The 17,796-nt window shown below is 53.0% G+C and overlaps 2 protein-coding genes across 3 annotated transcripts; both read right to left on the minus strand.

Moving 5' to 3' along the window:
• Positions 1-6: 6 nt before the first annotated feature.
• Positions 7-3,450, minus strand: CD79A (CD79a molecule). The gene is made up of 5 exons (XM_019629021.1): positions 3,197-3,450; positions 1,401-1,706; positions 1,059-1,177; positions 389-457; positions 7-259 (listed from the first exon to the last, which is right to left on the minus strand). The coding sequence occupies exons 1-5, from the start codon at positions 3,282-3,284 to the stop codon at positions 146-148; spliced, it is 696 nt and encodes a 231-aa protein (XP_019484566.1). The 5' UTR covers positions 3,285-3,450; the 3' UTR covers positions 7-145.
• Positions 3,451-8,094: 4,644 nt separating this feature from the next.
• On the minus strand, positions 8,095-16,622 carry RPS19 (ribosomal protein S19). Of its 2 annotated transcripts, none has more exons than XM_019629079.1 (6): positions 16,485-16,597; positions 15,951-16,021; positions 15,571-15,671; positions 9,666-9,849; positions 9,087-9,141; positions 8,095-8,160 (listed from the first exon to the last, which is right to left on the minus strand). In XM_019629079.1, exons 2-6 carry the CDS (start codon positions 16,019-16,021, stop codon positions 8,134-8,136), a joined length of 438 nt encoding a protein of 145 aa, XP_019484624.1. In that variant the 5' UTR covers positions 16,485-16,597; the 3' UTR covers positions 8,095-8,133. The 2 variants fall into 2 exon arrangements, with proteins under 2 accessions (XP_019484624.1, XP_019484623.1); XM_019629078.1 differs by lacking the exon at positions 8,095-8,160 and adding an exon at positions 8,615-8,801 and having other exon boundaries at positions 16,485-16,622.
• Between the last annotated feature and the right edge of the window lie 1,174 nt (positions 16,623-17,796).

Raw genomic sequence — 17,796 nt, forward strand, 5'->3', positions numbered from 1 at the left:
CTAGAGGGAGCAAAAGCAGAGAACACTCCTAATAGGGAAGTTGATGCAGGACACTCTTGAGAAAGATTGTGAAAAGAACTGGTTCAACGGGAAGAGACGGTGGAGTTGGGAGCACGGCAGGCAGGGGCAGCCGGGCTGTTCACTATCACGGCTTCTCCAGCTGGACATCTCCGATGTGGAGGCTCCCCACATCCTGGTATGTGCCCTGGAGGCCCCGGGAGATGTCCTCATACATAGAGCAGTCATCGAGGTTCAGGCCCTGGGGTGCAAACAGTTGGTGGGTCTCAGTACCTTGATGCCTGGGTCCCTGGCCCCAGCCAACCCCATGAGGACCCACCATGAGACACCTAAGACACCTGCCCCTAATCTGTCCCCGCCCTCCACTCACCTCATAAAGATTTTCATCTTCATAGTCATCCCGGGCATCCACCCCGAACTTCATGTTCTGCCATCGTTTCTGTGGAGGGTTGGGAGCCTCAGTGAGGGGCCGTGGGGGGAGAATATGTTTGTAGGGCCGCCTGGCTGCCAGGAGATGCTTTACTAGAGCTGGTAAGGGGCATGCTCAAAGCCACATATTGGGTAAGTGGCATGTCTCCCTGGGTCCAAGTCAGTGTCCTTTTGGTTCTCTCCCCTGCCTAATTGTTCTCCATGTGTAACAACAAACGTAGTAAATGGCTGTAGTCCTGTGGCCTAAAGAGAGGCTTGTGCACATCAGAGACTCTGGGAGGACCCCAGGCCCCATCTTCTTCCCTGGCCTTGGCGACATCTGGAGGGCCACATTACTCTTGGGTCGGGGGAGAATATAGCACCCTTGGGGGATAGAGTGAGACAACTTGCCCAGGGAGAGCGGGGGTAGCGTGAGAACATCCCTAGAGAAGGGCAGTGAGGACAGCCCTGCGGGAAGACTGAGCAAGGGTGCCGCCCACCAGTACCATTTAAAACCCTGTTATTGTAGTAATTCATTTACCCGCCAAGTCCCCTGTGAGATGGGTGTATTATTCTCCCGAGCTTTATGTGGGGACCCTCAGATGCCAGGGTCCCAGTCCCAGGTGGCTCACCCTGAACAGCAACAGTGTCCCAGGCACCACCGCACAGAACAGCAGGATAATCCCCTCGGCTGTGATGATGTTGTTCTTGGTGCTCTCCCCCATGGCCAGGAAGGGTTCGGGGTTCGACTCTGTGAGGAGGGGTGCTGCTCAGAGCCCTGGCGCCCCGGCCCCACCCCTCGCAAGGCCCCACTGAGGCCCCCACCCTGCAGATGGGAAATGGGTCAGCGTGTGCGAGCAGGGAGTGAGGATGCCCACAATGCAGGCAATGGCTCCGTCCCCACCTCACAGACAGGAAACCTGGAGTCCCCAGCTGCAAAGTGGTGGGACCCTGGAGTCAGGACTGCCACTCACCGCGCACACGGAGGTAGGTGCCACAGGAGCGCAGGACATTATTGTCATATTTGATTTGGCACCTGTATATGCCCGCATCGCTCCTGTTCACCGATTCCAGGGTCAGTTCACCATTCAGGCCCTTGCCGTGGCCAATCAATTTAGGGGGCCACGTGTAGTTGCTTCCGAGGATGCGCCACCATGTGACATTTTGGTTGCTGCCAGAGCGGCTGTTATTGTACCAGCACGGGAGGTCGACCGTGCTTCCCATGGACACCGTCAGTGATGCCGGGCCCCACTTCACCCACAGGGTCTGGCTCTTGGAGCCTGTGGAGAGGTGGGTAGGTCAGGGACTCTGGATAGGGACACAGGCCCCAGCCCTGGCCTCTGCAGCTGCAGCACTCCTGGGTGTGTGTGGAGGGAGTATAAGGACACTCCTGGGTGGGGGACGACAGGGGACAGAGGACACAGGATGTGGGGAGGGGGAATGGGGGGTACCTAAGGGAGGAGAGAGAGACACCCCTGGGAGGAGACAGAGGACACACCTTGGGGGAAGAGGACATCCTAGGGGAGGAGAGTAAGATACCTGGGGTGGTGACACACCTGGGGATCCCCACTCCCCTCTCTAGTCCCACCTCTTGCCACCCTCCCCATGCCCACTCTGTGCTTTGGTCCCCCTGAACTCGCTGGCATTTGGAACTTGGTTCTGTAGTGCCAGAGTGCCCCTGCCCAGGCAGCTTCTTGCAGAATCAGTTTGGACATCACCTCCTCCTGAAGGCCTTCCTGGCCTACTCTCCCTGCCCCAGCCCCAGTCCTGCCCTGCACCTGGCACTTTATCTTGTGTAACCTTCACAAAACTCTTAGTAGTTTCATTGTCCCATTTTTCAGATGGGACAGCGGAGGCTCAGGGTAGCAGGAGTGGCTGGGGGTTCAAACCTCGGCCCCCTGGGCTTTCTCCTGCCAGTCTTCGGGTCTGCCGTTCTGTGTCTCTGAGCCTGCCCCTCATTCTCTGTAACTTGTGTCAACCTAGGGGTCCGGTGAGTTCAGTCCTTGGACTGGGCTGGGGGGTTAGGGAAGGGCCTCAGCAGGATGGGTGGTGAGAGGGAGCCGAGAGCAGCCCAGCCTGACTGCTCCGGGAAGCCCCAGCTTTCAGTGCCCCAGGCCAATCCACAAGGCTGTTCTGCCTCTTCTGGAGAGGGAAGCGGGGAGGTGAGGAAGAGAGGAGGAAGGGGTGGGGAAGGAGGCAGCAACCTTAGGGTCACGGGCTCCAATCTGGGCTCCCAGTGTAACCTTGGGTGATCAACTGCCTCTCTGAACTCCTTGGTCAAATAGGCAGTCACAGCCCTGCCCGCTGGTATCGCTGGGGGAGGCTAGCGAAGCGGGGGTGCAATGAGGCGCCCCTCCCCTAGCACTGAGGCGGGCCTTCCTACACAGGGGAGTGACTGGGGTTCAAGGCAGACAAAGAGAAAGCTGAGCACTCCCCAAGTTTCCTCCTGCCCCCACCTCGGAAGCTTAGTCAAGGGTAACCTTAGTTCCTTATTTTGACCTGCAGAGAAGAGGGGGTGGGGAAGGCACCTCTAGCCCCTGTCTCCCTCCATGAGGCAGCGGATGTCCCTTCAATGTCACCAAGCCTCTTCCAGCCTCCCATAGGTCTGCTTGGTACAGTCAACCAGACAGACACAGTTTCTACAGGGGCATTTCCCAACTCCCCTCCTGCTGGCTCCTCTCTGCTCCCCTGTTGGCCCTCCGCCTGTGCCCCTCTCCATCCTCCCGGGTCACCGACCCCCTCCACCCAGCAACAGCCTGTTATCACATACCCAGGCCTGTACCCAGGCCAGCAGCAGAGATCAACAGGAGGAAGATGGTGGCAGGTGGGGCTTGGAGGACTCCGGGACCCCCAGGCATCTTCTCCCAGTGGGTTGGTTCGTCTGGGCTGCAGCAGTTCTGGGGTACTAGATCCTACCTCGGTGGGCCCCAAACTCCACCCCACTTCCTGCCCAGCCCTGCCGGAGGAGATCAGCTCCACTGGCCCCACTGCTGGGCCCTTCAGCTGTCAGGCCAGGGGACGGCCCCCTGCCAGTGTGCTTCAGGATGTAAGTGGAGAGGAACTGCTCCCTGCACCTGTGGTGGCCACAATTCCCCTGAGGGGAGGTTGCTTGGTTGGGGAGAAAAGGCCAATTCAAGGCCTGTCTTGTCACTGGCAAGCCCTGGGCCAGAAGCCTGAAAGAGCCAGAGTTCGGGGCGCCTGCTGCTGCGTGTAGGCAGACAGGACAGTGACTCTGAGCTTCGTCTTTGTACCTTACTGGCCTTGGGCAAAACATGTCCCCTGTCTGAGCCTCTGTGTCCTCACTTTGTGGGACTGGAAACTAGGATTTAAAGGGGCTGTGATGCACAGCCCTGAAGACAGCACCTGGCACATAGTAGGTGCTCAGTAAATGTTGGTTACTATTAATGCTCACAAGGAATAAATGAGGCAGGCGACTGGCTCTATGACTAAGTGGTGGCTTCTCTTTCCAAGTCTTGGCATTTTTTTTTATAAAACTTTGTTGGGGAACAGTGTGTTTTTCCCAGGACCCATCAGCTCCAAGTCAAGCTGTTGTCCTTCAGTCTTAGCTGTGGAAGGCGCAGCTCAGCTCTAAGTCCAGTCGCTGTTTTCAATCTAGTTGCGGAGGGGGTGCAGCCCATCATCCCATGCGGGAGTCGAACCGGCAACCTTGTTAGAGGCACAGCGTTCTAACCAACTGAGCCATCCGGCCGCCCACCAGCAGCTCAGCTGCAGCTCAGCTCAAGTCTTTGTCTTTGATCTACTTGCAGAGGGCTCAGCTCACTGGCCCATGTAGGAATCGAACCGGCAACCCTGTTGCTCAGAGCTTGTCCTCTAATCAACTGAGCCACCTGGCTGCCCTAGCTCTTTAAAAAAATTATTATTATAATTATTAAAAAGGATTTTATTGGAGAACAGTGTTTTTTTCCAGGACCCATCAGCTCCAAGTCAATCTAGTTGTGGAAGGCGCAGCTCCATGGCCCATGCGGGGATCAAACCGGCAACCTTGGTGTTATGAGCACTGTGTTCTAACCACCTGAGCTAACTGGCTACCCCCACAAGTCTTGGCATTTTTTTTTGTTTTTTTTAGCTGAGCCATCCTGCCACCTGTTGGCAGCTCACGGGCAGCTCAGCTCAGCTCGGGTTGGAAATCAAACCGGCGACTCTGTTGCTCAGAGCTCGCACTCTTGAGCGAGCTCTTAACCAACTGAGCCACTCGGCCGGCCCCGTCTTGGCATTTTTAATCCAAGAAATGAGGATAAAAATATCTCCCTGGAGTTGTGACACGAGATGATATTTTTGGTACCCAAGGAGTTACAGCCGTGATGGGCTCTTTCTTTTCTTCTTCTTTTTTTTTTTTTTTAAAGATTTTTATTGGGGAATTGGATGGGAACAGCACTGGGGAATTGGGGGAAGGGGAACAAACAAGTTGCTGTTGTTTTTGTTCTTCAGTCTAGTTGTGGAGGACGTTGCTTCACTGGCCCAAGTTGGCACCATCATTGCGCTCTTCCTGGGCGAGGCAGATCAGTCGCCGGCTTCTGGACGGCCGCTCACTGTGGCTGCTGGCCGCTCACGCTGGCTGCTGGCTACACACAGTAGCCCATGACAACCCACTGCAGCAGGGAACTGCAGCCTATGCTGTCGCTGGCGACCCATGGCAGCCCAGCTCCAGGTTGAGCTGTTGTTCAGCATCTTAGCTGTAGAGGGCAGTGTCACTGGCCCTCATATGTGGGATCCGAACCGGGGCCCTCTGGCGTCCCAAGCCAGCTCTTAACCAACGTGCCACTTGGCTGGCCCCTTCTTGACGTTCTTTCATTTCAGCTTCCCCACAAGTGGGCAAGGTAGCCCCCCACCCCATTTTACAGAGGAGGAAACTGAGGCCAGTAAAGGGGAGTGTCACTGTCATTTGCCCAGTGTTATACAGTCTGGTTGTGGAGCAGGGATTCAAAATCGCTGTGTGTGCCCAGGTTCCTTTTAGTATTATTTTAGGTCAACTAGGAGGAAAATGAGGCCTGAGGGCTTGAGATGGGGAATGATATAAGGTTGTTGAAATGTTTGTGAGCAGTTAGGGGACCATCACAGGCACACACACACACACACACACACACACACATGCGCGAAGACACACAGGAAAAAATTCATTGCAGGGAGATTTTTGGTAGCAAAAACTGGGAAACAAATGAAAGCCCATTTACAGGAGAACGGATGCATACATTGTGGTAGAGTCAGCCAATGAAGTAGTACACAGCAGGAGAAAAGGTGGGGCTTCACAAGGCTACATCTGAGAACACAAAAATGAGAAAAAAGATATTGTAGCATGATACAGTTGACTGGTTTTCAAAAAGCAAAACAACACCGTGTGCTGTTAGGGACACATGCATCTGTAGTGAAGGTGTAGAACCTTGCAGGGGAGTAACACCCAATTCCTGAGAGAGGTTTACTGCTGGGGGAAGCCAGGAGGTTTGACTGGGCAGGGTACACAGAGGGCTTTATCTGTCTCCATTTTATGTCGTTTTATTTCTTAAGCTGGGTGGTGGGCTCATGAGTCTTTGTTACACTATTATGTATACTGTTTTGTGTGCTTGAAATGTTTCATTATTTTTTATAAAGCAACTGTCGCCCACACAGAAGAGCATGGGCCTTGAGTCACGATTCCTGCGTTTGAATCTCAGCTCTGCCAACTGACTGGTCTGAGCCTCAGTTTCTCCTCCTGTAATCTTGGCACAATCCCTCCACTTTGTGAGGCTGTGAGAATATTGCACAATGCTTGGCACAGATCCCCTTCTCTGGCCCTGGGGCCCTCTGCTCTTCCAAGGACCCAGGTGTTCTGTTGGAACTCTCAATCTGTAGCAGGTCATTAGCCCCTCTGTGCTTCAGTTCCTCCTTATGATCCTCTCCTAGGCAGAAACCTGGGTTTAGATGCTACAGCCCTAGGAATTCACCTCCTTCTCTATCCCTCGGTTGCAGGCCGTTTCCAGGCCCTCGACTTCCCCCTAGCGGTGGAGAGGCGCGTCTGCAGGATTGCTGGCCCTCTCAGGCCCGGGAGGCAAGTCTGGGCACCTCCACCTCCCATTCATCCAGCACCCCTGGTGCCTGGGGCTGTGCGTGGCAACCAAATGCTTGGCATTGCGTTCTCACAGCAACTCGAAAATGTCTTCAATCTCAATTGGCAAAAGAGGAAACTGGGCCCAGGAGTTCCAGGCCCATCGCCATCCCCAGGAGCATAACCCTTTGTGCCTCATTTTCACTTCCAAGGGACAGTGCAATGTAGTGGCTAGAGCCAGGTTGTCTGGGTTCAAATGCTGGCGTTGCCACCCCCCTAGATATGGGACATCAGGTATATTACCCAAACTGTGACTTTCTCATTCTCCAAACTACAGGTGCTTTTTGGCACCTACTTCACAGGGTTGCGCTGTGATGGTCTATATAGTATTTATAAAGCTCCTTGCATGTGATAGGCTCTATTTGTTCAGTACAAATTTTCCAGCACTGACGAACTCCTGAGCTGGAAGGGATGACAGTTTCATTCCTCACGGAGTGTAGGACTGTTCGGTTTGATATTCTTCCCACTTTCAACAAGTTTGGTTAACACCAAATGGCCGTTTGGTGTTGCTGCCCAGAGCCAAAGGAACTATCTACATGGTATAATGTTCTGAAACCCTCTGGAGTACGCAGAGTTGCAAACAGGATCAGTGGGTCTGGGGGAAGAAGTTGCTCAGGGTCGCACAGAATTAGGGGCAGAGTTGGAATTTGAACCCATTTGTTGTTTGAAACCCAGGCTTGGCACTGGAAGGAAATGCCCAGTATCTTCGACTGGGGCAACCTCAGCCAAGCCCAGCATTTTGGTTCTCCAGCTGGGAGGTGGGTCGGGTCACATGGGGCAGTAAGGTGTACCTTCCCAAACTTGTCCCTCCACCGCTGGGCACATGCCCATTGGGCATCCTTTGGTTCTGCCGCCCAGACCAAGGGCTGTCACAGGCGGAGCTCCCGCCCGACTGGAGCCGAGAGCCAGTCGCTGTGTAGGCTGTGACGATGGGAGCCCGAGCTTAGCTTCCGTGCAGGTGCCTCGCGGTCCCTTCCCTTGCAGGGTGTTAAGTGGCAGTCAGGTCCCAGCCTGCTCCTTGGGACCTCTGAAGAATAACCCAACCCAACTCCAAGGTGGGTACAACTAGCTCCATTTCACAGCAGGGCACAAGGCCACCGAGATGGCAAAAAAGTGAAAGCTCAGGCAGAACTATCCTACTCGTGTAGGCCAGAGAAAGGAGGTACATAGCAGGCCCCCACAACTCCCTCTGTGTGAAGGCCATGTCCTCATCCACCTCCAAGGCAAAGGCATCTGAGCCCCAGGGCCCCTCCTGCTTAGTCTCAGTGGCCCAGGCACCAACTTAAAACAGCCACTTCTTTCAGTTTCTTTTTCCAGAGAACTGCAAAGGCAGGATATGGGGGAGACTGAAGGACTTCTGGGTCCTGGCCCACCCACCGACCAGCTTGGAAATCTTGCCCACTTGGGGCAGAACTGTTTGAACTGGGAAGGCTGGGCCTCAGGCTTTGGCAGCCACAGCCACCCAGGGACCCATGGGCCTTTTCTTTCACAAGGGAAGGGAAGTGCTCCTTCCTCATGCCCTCAAACGTAAGAGCAGCAGCCAATCAAGAGACCCGGCCGGACCAGAATTACGAATGAGGCAATTTATTAACCCAGCATCATTTGTTCTAATGCTTCTTGTTGGCAGCTGCCACCTGTGGGAAAAGATGGAAGAGTAATTAAGATCATCTACGGGGTCTGTGTTCCAGCACTTTGTACTTAGCTACCCACTGCCCACAGGACACCAGGCGTCCTGATTTGTAATCATTTAATCCTCACAACCCCAGATATTTCCCCATTTTACAGACTGGGACTCAAGGAAAGGAATGCTGGAGTGGGATTCCAATACTGCTCAATGCCCTGTGCATCCACACCGATGTCTGCGCCAGGCCCTGCTCTGGAAAAGCTCACCTCCTTTCAGGTCACCCCTGACTCTTAAAGGGCTGACACCTTCCTTTCTTTTCTGACACTTGACTAAGTGACTCAATACTGCAAGGCTAGGAGGCCTGAGGCAATGATACAGAAAGAAACCAACAGTTGGGTTTACGCCAGACCCTGGGGGCTCCTGCTTACGTAGTTCGCTGAATCCTCACCACTACCCTCTGAGGTGGTAGGCAAGAGATCACTCTAGACAGGGAGACTGGCTCCAGCTCAATCAGCTCTGTACCAGTGTCCAGTCAGTCAGTCATCTGAATGGAGACCTGAGTCCTGAGCCAGCCTGCCCACCTCCCCCATCTGGTGCTCAATAAGCATGAAGAATGAGGAAACGTGCAGCCAGAATCGGTGGAAGGCTGACCTGGAAAGAGGGAGTTGTATGCAGGAGCAGGACCTGAACAAGCAGCAGCCCAGCGGCACCACGGTTTCCCTTTACCCTGGGCACCCACATTTCTATCCAGCTCCAGCAAGAAGTCAGTTAAATGCTTTCTCCTGCCCGCTCCCCAGGAAGCCCTCCTTTGACTCCCACCAGCCTGGGCTGTGCCTATCTTCCAGGAGAGGAAATTCTGATCTGACGAAGCCCAGGCTCAGGAAACACCAAGGCAGTGATTGAGGGACCCAGCCCCAGCCTGCAGCCAGGCCTCACCTGTCCGGCGATTCTGTCCAGATCTCTCTGTCCCTGAGGTGTCAGTTTGCGGCCCCTGGGGGAGAGAAGGGTCATGCAGGCCCTGGTGAGCGCAGGCTTGCAACTCCTTCCCTGTCAGGCCCCTTTTGGATGGAAGCCAGGCTTCCCAAAAAGGCACCTGGCCATGGGACCACATGCTGCCAGCCAAGTCCCACTGACGGAGTCCCTACGAGTTGCATTCTAACAAGCTGGGGGCAGGAGTGGGAGCCTCCCCCGCCCCCAGAAGCTGATGGGGTGTCATTTGTGCAAGCATTAGATCAAAAGCCCCGAAAAATCAATTGGGAAAAGTTAACGAGCAGGCTAATGAAAGTGGACAGTCACTAAATTACCTTCCTGGAGCCCGGGGTAGTCAGCTACAGTGGTCGGGTGGAGCCCTTGGCTGTTTGCTTTTCTGCAGAATCCTTGCCCACCTGAGAGGCAGGCGCAGACTGTGCAGGGACAGACCCACACCTCTCTACATGGGGGGACTAAGATGGCCCTCGCCAACTTCATTATCAGTGATCTGGACCCAAGGGCTCCTCCATCACCTCCCTTGCTCACCCATCCTGGTCCTTTTCCACCATCTTCAGCCCCTCCAGGGCTTGGAGGACACGACGGGCCACGCTCTTGGAGCCTCTGCTGAAGTGGCTGGGCATGACACCATTTCTCTGCCGCCCTCCATAGATCTTGGTCATGGAGCCGACCCCAGCACCACCGCGGAGGTACAGGTGCCGTGCTGTGGAAGCTGGGTGGGGTGCGAGGGGAGACAGGACCCTTCTCAGGCAGAGAAGACTCCTCTCCACAGCTGAGGCAGGCTGGGGAAGGGCTTCGCTCAAGGTCACACGTATATAGTTATGTGTGGGGCAGCTATTTTATAGCCAGGAAAACTGAGCACACACACCAAGACCGAGTATCTGACCCCCACCCCCACGTCCCATGGCCAGCCCAGGAGGCAGGGACACCCTAACAGTGGAGGGACTGCTACAGCAATGTAACTGGGCAGGGAACCCCCCACCCCTGGCCAACCTTCTTAGCTGTTGTGCTGTGAAGCTGAACCCGACGGTCTGTGGGTAGAGCCTAACAAATGTTTTAAGCCACGACTGTCCATTGCTGTAAGCCTAAGGGGCAGAAGAGTAGAGAAGGGACCTATTGCCACTCGAGTGCAGCTCTGAGCTCCCTCAGCCCTAGCAATCTTGGGGGTAATAAGGAGGCAGGGCCAAGACCACAACCTGGACTGTGCATCCACCCCTCCGTGGAAACAGAGGCTCTTGTCCCTAGACTGGTTTAGGAAAGTCCCTGGTCCACCGGGCTAGGCTCCTTGGAAATGCTCTCACACATCTGCTCATGTGGAGCACTTGCCTGCCAGGCTCTGTGCCACCTGCTTTTCACATTCTCTGAGGTATTAAGACAGCCTTAGGAGCTGGCCTGACTGTGTGGCCATGGCAAGTCACCTACCCTCATCTGAGAACCAAGAGTAACGATCCTTCAGACCAGGGTTATTGTGAATACGTTACACATGAATGTGTCAAGTGCTGTTCTCCTTTAAAGAAAAAGAAAACAGGCTTCCAAGGGTACTTACTGGCCTTATGAGGCACAGCTCTGGAGGGAGAGCTCCTCGAGACTGTTCTGGTTTACCACCTCAGGAGGCCACTGAGGTTCGAAGAACTGGGACTGACGTACCCAGACTTCAGTCATCACATGGCCCTGCTTGGTTGGGAGCTCAAAGGCAGGGACTCCAGGCCACCCAGAATGTTGTAACTACTTGCTACTAAGAGCCTGCTGCCGGGCCACATCCATGACCCTCCAGTGCTGAGCTGAGGATGGGTTATTCCTCCCTTCCAGCTGCTGTTCCTAGCAGTTCCACACTTGTTCCCAGTCCCCTCCTGCCCTGATTGTCTTCAGATATAGCCATGGGCTTCTTGGAGCCAACTGTGCAGCCTCTCTGCGGTCTCTCTCCCTGCAGCATCTGCTCACTTAAAAACCACTCTCGGGCTGGCCGAGAGGTGCGTTGCTTGGGAGTTGGCTTGGGATGCCAGCTCTGAGCAGCAGGGCCCTGGTTTGGATCCCACATATGAGGGCCAGTGACAGTGCCCTCTACAGCTAAGATGGTGAACAACAGCTCGACCTGGAGCTGGGCTGCCGTGGGGCTAGCTGGCAGGCGGCTGCCTCACCCGGGAAGACTGCAATGACAATACCAACATGGGCCAGTGAAGCGAAGTCCTTCAAACTAGACTGAAGAACAAAAGGACAGCAACTTGTCTGTTCCCCTTCCCCGATTCCCCAATAAAATCTTAAAAAAACCCCAAAAAACCAAAAACCAAAAACCAACCAAAAAAAATCCACCCAACCAAACAACCCACTTTCTTTGGTTCTTTCTATGCCAATCTTCCCCCTCACCTTACCCTCTACACTGCCCCTCTTCCAGGCACCAAACCACCTACTGCCTGCCAGGATGAAGAGTCACACTTGGTATAAGTGTATCACCCGCTCTGTGGATGCAGGGGTTCTTATCCCTTGACTTGTCACCACCACCTACCATCTTTTGACCAAGAGAATGACATCCCTGGAAAACCCCACCCTTTAAGACCAGTGCAAATGCCCAACACCAAACGCCACCCCTCTTGCATCCGTCATTGGCCATGCCCTGGTTCTGGGTGGAGATCTGCTCTCCCACTAGGGCTGTACCCAGGATTGGGGAAGAGGACAGACTAAGGGAAGGGTAAGATGAACATTCCTATGTACAAAGATGCCAGAAGAGGCTGAGCATGAGAAATGGGACATCCAAACTCGGTCTCGCCGAGCTAGGATCAGTGCTGGCCTGAGCTTGACATGGAAAGGGGTGGCCAAGTCCTGAGCTATCTGGTAGACAGGGTTTGAATTTCAACACCACTCCTCGTCAGCTGTGAGAGTCCACCCACCTTTCAGGTTTGTGGTGTTTCTGAAGTAAACGGCTTACTTAAATCTTAAGCAGTGGCTGGCAGCGAATGAACTCCAGTAAAGCCTAACTAAGTTTCTTCAATGGGGTCGGGTGGGTTTAAATTTTCTTAACACTGTATAAAATTACCTGGTATGCTGTCAGATAGTACAAGGGAGAAACGTATTAACTTCACAACTTGGAAGCTTTAACAGTCAAAAAACTGAGTTCTATAAAATACTGACCTTTCTCACCCTCCTCTCCTAAGCCCTTGAGACCCAGCCCCCAGCCCCACCTTCTGAAGTGGTGCTGTAACCACACAAATCCAAGCCATCCAGCTGGTGTTTATGAGGACCATAGTGAGCTGGGTGCTGTCACAAATGGCATCTCCTTCAGTCCCTCCAAAGACCTTCTGCTCCTTGGGGTGGCAACCCACCCCTCTTGGGAAATCTTGTTCAGGAATCACTCTACCTCAAACTGTGGAGAGACCATAAAGGCTCATCCAACCCACTGAGAGTCTAGTGAAGGGAGGTCAGCGGTGTGTCCCACTAGGCCACCAGGTGATAAGGGTCATACTTCACTCAAGCATGTGGCAGACCAAGCAACACCTTGAAAATGTCTTCACAGCTCAGCGTCTCAACTGCTGGTTTTAAGTTCAGATTCGTGGCCCCATCCTGACCCTATTGAGTCATAAAGCGGGGAATAAAGACTCCCAGATGTATTTTGCCCTTGACCTTTCTCTGTTCAATTTCTAAGGGGGGAAAAAAACACAATCTCCCCAAAACAAACAAAACTTTCCTGACCTTGATTCATTCCTTGACTTGCTCCTGCAATGCCTCCCAGAAGTCGTTCCTTCCACTAACACAGCAGCCCTGTGCAGGGGTAGGACAGACCAGCCTCCATCCTATAATAAAATGCACTCAGGTGTCCCAGTTCAGCAGCTGCTCACTACCAGATGTCCAAGACAGACACTGGATTCTCACCCCCTTCCCAAGCAGGCCCTTCTGAGAATCCAGAAATCAAGAGGCTTATCTGGGGCCGCATGGCACTGCCCCCTTTACAAGTGGTCTTCCCTGGACACTGCTTATCCTCTTACAGCAGAGGTCTCTACTCTGTAAACACAGGTTCTTTCTAGCCCTACCTCGCCCCTCACCCTATGCCACTGCCCGGGGACTCCTTACTCCTAGCTCTACCCCTGTTCTGGACCACCCTTAGGAATGCCCTGCCCTCTTTATCCCCCACACCTGAGATTAAGACCTGCCCACTCCAGACTGACTCCTATATGCCTCCAGAATTTATCCCAGCCCCACAATGCTGCTACTACCCCCACTACACATTAGCCCCAAACCCTGGAGGGGGCAAAACAGGTCAAGCCTCCAGGACCCAGTGAAAGGAAAAAGTGAATACTGCACAGACTCTGGTTTTGGAGTCAGCCTGCCAAGCCCTCCCAGGGTCACTTCACCTGTCTGTGCCTGTTTCCTCTCTGGTAAATGAGTGTCTCCTATGACTCCAACTTGGCCAGAGCATAAGCTGAGCACTAAACTAGGAAGGAGAACTCTAGACTCTAGAATAGAGGTTGGCAAACATTTCCTGTAAGGGTCCAGACAGTAAATACCTTACATTTTGTAGGCTGAATAGTGTCACAATTGCAACTCTGCTGAGGATGTGTCCCCAACAAAAATGTACACAACAGACCTTGGTCTAGAGCTACCACCCTATGCTAATAGAGCAGCTGGGAAAGTGAGGTAAAAAAAGGGAGCTTTGGAAACCCCCGAGGAAGGGAGATGAGGAGGCAAGTGAAGGATGCACCCCAGTGCTAAGATGATGGGGGAAGAGGTATGGTGGTGGGTAGAAAGGGGCCACAGCAAATGTAAATTACTGAGCCTCAACTCCATTTCTTGTTGATCTCGCCCCACCTAAAAAGTAAAGTATGAAATGCTGCCAATGGAAGAGAGCTGGAGGCCCCCTGCTTTAGTAATGACAAGGGTGGGGTGTAGTGTGGCACCGCTAGCTGGCAGACCCCAAACATGTCCCTTAACCTTCCTGACATCAACTACATAACAGCACAGCACCAGTTCCTGTTTGGGAGATTTTTGATAGGTGCAGATTAAACAAAATATGGACGTATATTCACATGACCAAATGGGAAAACTATGCGTCTTTCTCCTAATTTTAGATACAAAGCTGCCCTGACCTACTGACTTGTGGGGCACTGCCGAAGACCATTCAGGACCAAGCAGCCTCGCTTCCCAAGATGGGTGGTGGGACAGTGGTCTCGTCCAGGCCTCATCACTGTTGTGTGCTCAGGGAAGTCAAGTCGGCTGCTCTTCACCAGCCCCATTTTCTTTCTAAAAGCATAGTTGTGGGTGGGTAGTAGATATGCTACCCACTCTTCCCACCTCACAAGAGTTAAACCTTTTAGTCCTCAGGGATCAGAGGCGGTGGCTGAGTCATAGTGGCACCTGTGTCCAGTCTAGGGCCTGACAAGAGTGGACTCCATGGACATCTGATGCATGAGAGCACCACCAATCTACAAAGTATGTGTTCTGAAGTGCTGGGCAACTTGTACCAAGGCCAATTCTTCTCAAGGCCATTGTGAAGTTTTGTCAATTTCCAAACCCTGCATCTCACTTTATAGAGGAGGAAGGTTGGAGAGGCTGAGGGCCCTTAATAAAGGCCTGTGCAGAAGCTGCCACCTCAGCACAATCCAGCACTGACCTCCCCGCTACCCTCCAAGTTAAGCCTTCATGGGGGTGAGTTTAGAGAAACTTGAAATGCCAAGGACAGATGAGAACTAGTACTGTCCAGTCAGGGGCTACACTTGCAATCCTTCCAAGCTCTTATTACTGAAGAATAATAAGAGGGGGACTGGCAAACAATCAGAGGATGACAGTAAGGTTTTCTTCTGAGCATTTGGGACTTGTCAATATTTACAGCAAGAAGTGACCTGGCCAGATCCCCAGCCACTTAATTAGGAACGACTTGCTAGAGAGAGGAAGCGCTACTGTGATGATCTGTGTAATAAAAATAAAGATGGCTGACTTCTCTTCAATGTTACTCTGCAACAGGCATGCGTACTTTAAAGTAGTTTAACTGTATTAAGCTCATTGGATACAACCATAATCTGTATTGGTGCAATTGATAGCCCCATTTTAGAGATGGGAACACAAGAGGCACAGGCAGATGGAAGTCCCGCAATTAAGTGGCAGGGAAGAATCTGAACTCATGGAGTCTTGATTCCTATGGACATAGGAAGGACAATAACGCCTGTCTCTAAAACAAACCATCTCTAAGCAAAATACAAACACTCATTTGTCCCTGGGTTTCCCTCAAGGCTCAACAAATGAAGAAACAGATTCAGAGCATGAAATTACTGAATGGCACACAAAGCATGCAGTGACAGAGTTAAACGTTTCTTCTCGCTTGCTATCTTGGGGGGGGGAAGGGCAGGGTGGCGGCATGAATTAAGAGCTCAGAGGGAACAGGAGGTAATGGTCTGTGCCAGGAGTCACTCAGCTTCCCCCCACCTCGCCGAAGGCCCCAGTTCCTTACCAGCTCGTGTGTAGAACCAGTTCTCATCGTAGGGAGCAAGCTCTTTATGCTTGGCCAGCTTGACAGTGTCCACCCATTCAGGGACTTTCAGCTTCCCGGACCTGGGATCCAGGCAGTTAAGAAAGACACAATTCAGGAGTCTCCACAAGCCCCTTCATTCCCTAAATCCCCTCCCCTCAACACGACAGGAGCCGGATGTGTCCCAAAACGTAAACAAAGAAGCTGAAACTCAAATACAATTCAGGCCTCAGGTAGAAAGGGTGTACTTCCACGCTGAGACCTCCAATAAGTCTCCCCTACTAAAGGATGGCACTGCGTACCCTGAGAGATCTGGCAAAGATCACAGCCTCCACCCACTTTGAACCCCAGTCCCCACTCACTTTTTGAGGAATGCTGCCAGAGCTCTGACGAACTCCTGCTGGTTCACGTCTTTTACAGTAACTCCAGGCATCTGCGGAAGAACCAAGCATGTGAACAGAAGACTGGTGGAGACGACCAACAGTGGCCGGGACCAAGCCCCAAAGCGACCTAAACCGCTGCCCTCCCCAGACTTTCGAAGGCCCTACTTCAACTCCGAGCCCTAACGGTCCCGGCGCCTCGAGTCCTGGAGTTCACCGACGCCCAAGGTCTTTATGGACCGCAGTTAACACTGCCCGCCCGCGTCTGTGAAGACGCTGTATGAGCCCAGTCCCTAATTTTGGAGAGCCTCTGCACATCCCATTGCCTACTAGGCCCAGTCTCGGTTCCGGACCGCGCTAACCCGGCATGTCCGGGCCTGCCGCTCGCACGTGGCCGCGGCTGCAGGGGGCGGGGTCGCCCAGCGCAGACACCAGGAGCCCCTTTGCGCGCGTTCGGGAATGGGGAGTTGGGTCCTGACGCCCCGCGCCCACCCTGTACCAGAGAACCCGCCTCACCGTGCGGCCTCCGCGCTGCCAGCCAGGGGAAAGGGAGCAACGGGGTTTCCCGGGCGCACAAATCGGGCGTCGGGTCTCGCGAGGGTTCCGAGAGCTCGCGAGAGCAGAATTAGAACAGGCGGCCCCGCCTCTCTCCGGGCGAATGTGGCTTCGCTTCCGCCGCTATGGCTTTGTAACAAGTGAAGGAGCGGAAGGCAAAGGGAAAAGCTAGACGCAGGGGCTTGAGAGCTTGTTTCTTCCTCACCCTTGCTTCTCCCGGAGCGTAATAGAGGAGAGGGTTTCCGTCTTGAGCTGCGGGATCTGGTTTTGTTTTCGTTGATCAGGGCTGGAAGGAACAGCTGCGGAGGAGACTGTGATGGCGGAAGTTAAGAAGTTGGGTGGGCAGGAAAGAGACCTAGCCACTTCTGGCGCTTCCAGCGGGACGGACCGCCCCTCCCCCCCCCACGTTTTCCGCGTGGAGTGGCTTTTCTGGCCGGAAGTGGGGGTAGTAAGGGCGGAACTGTGATGCGGAACCCCGGGAAAGGGCAAGGAAGAAATATGTTCACCATCTTCCCTCTTTCTACCACCAGTACTCGCGAGAGTAGGAGATTGACGCCCCACCCTTCTCAGGGCGGAAATGGCTTCACCACAGCCCAGGCAAACGAAATGACAATGAGGCCCTGAAGGCGGGGAGCAGATAAGGGCAGGGACAAAGAGGTGGAGGCGGGACCTTGGGAGAAGTTAGTTCAGCTCTGCCTCCTAGTGTCTGAATCTGTTTGTTCAGCCCTTAGGCTTATCTAGCCCCTTTATATTTACTACCTCACTGGCCTGTGCAGCTTTAGGCTGTCCACTTACCCTTTCAAGTCTTCAGTCTTCTCCATTAAGAAAAAGGGGAAAAAATTTAAATGGAGACACCGAGATCCCAATTACCTGACCTTTTAAAGTGCTTCTGTACATGGTACTTACTCTGTGCCAGGGACAGGTAAACATTATGTAGTATTTCGTGCAAGATCTAGTTAAATCCTTAAAAGTTTCAAGAACAAAAGAAACAAACCTATAATAAAGTTGTTAACTTGCTGCAAAAATGGAAACATTTAAATGTGTGTAGCTGTTTTCTCAGATATAAGACTTTTTTTAAAGACTAACAGTTTGAAACATCAGAATGAACAATACTAATTTATTTCCACAGTGAGACACTGTGTATGCAAAACGTCTTAATTATTAATAAGCCAACATGTTATACCAATATGTTATAATTAAAACCAACTTTCTTAGTTGGTTCAGGTTGCTGTAACAAAATATAGACTAGGTGGCTCATAAATAACAAATTTAT

Source organism: Hipposideros armiger, unplaced genomic scaffold (assembly GCF_001890085.2).
Source record: "Hipposideros armiger isolate ML-2016 unplaced genomic scaffold, ASM189008v1 scaffold_824, whole genome shotgun sequence".
Taxonomy (NCBI): domain Eukaryota; kingdom Metazoa; phylum Chordata; class Mammalia; order Chiroptera; family Hipposideridae; genus Hipposideros; species Hipposideros armiger.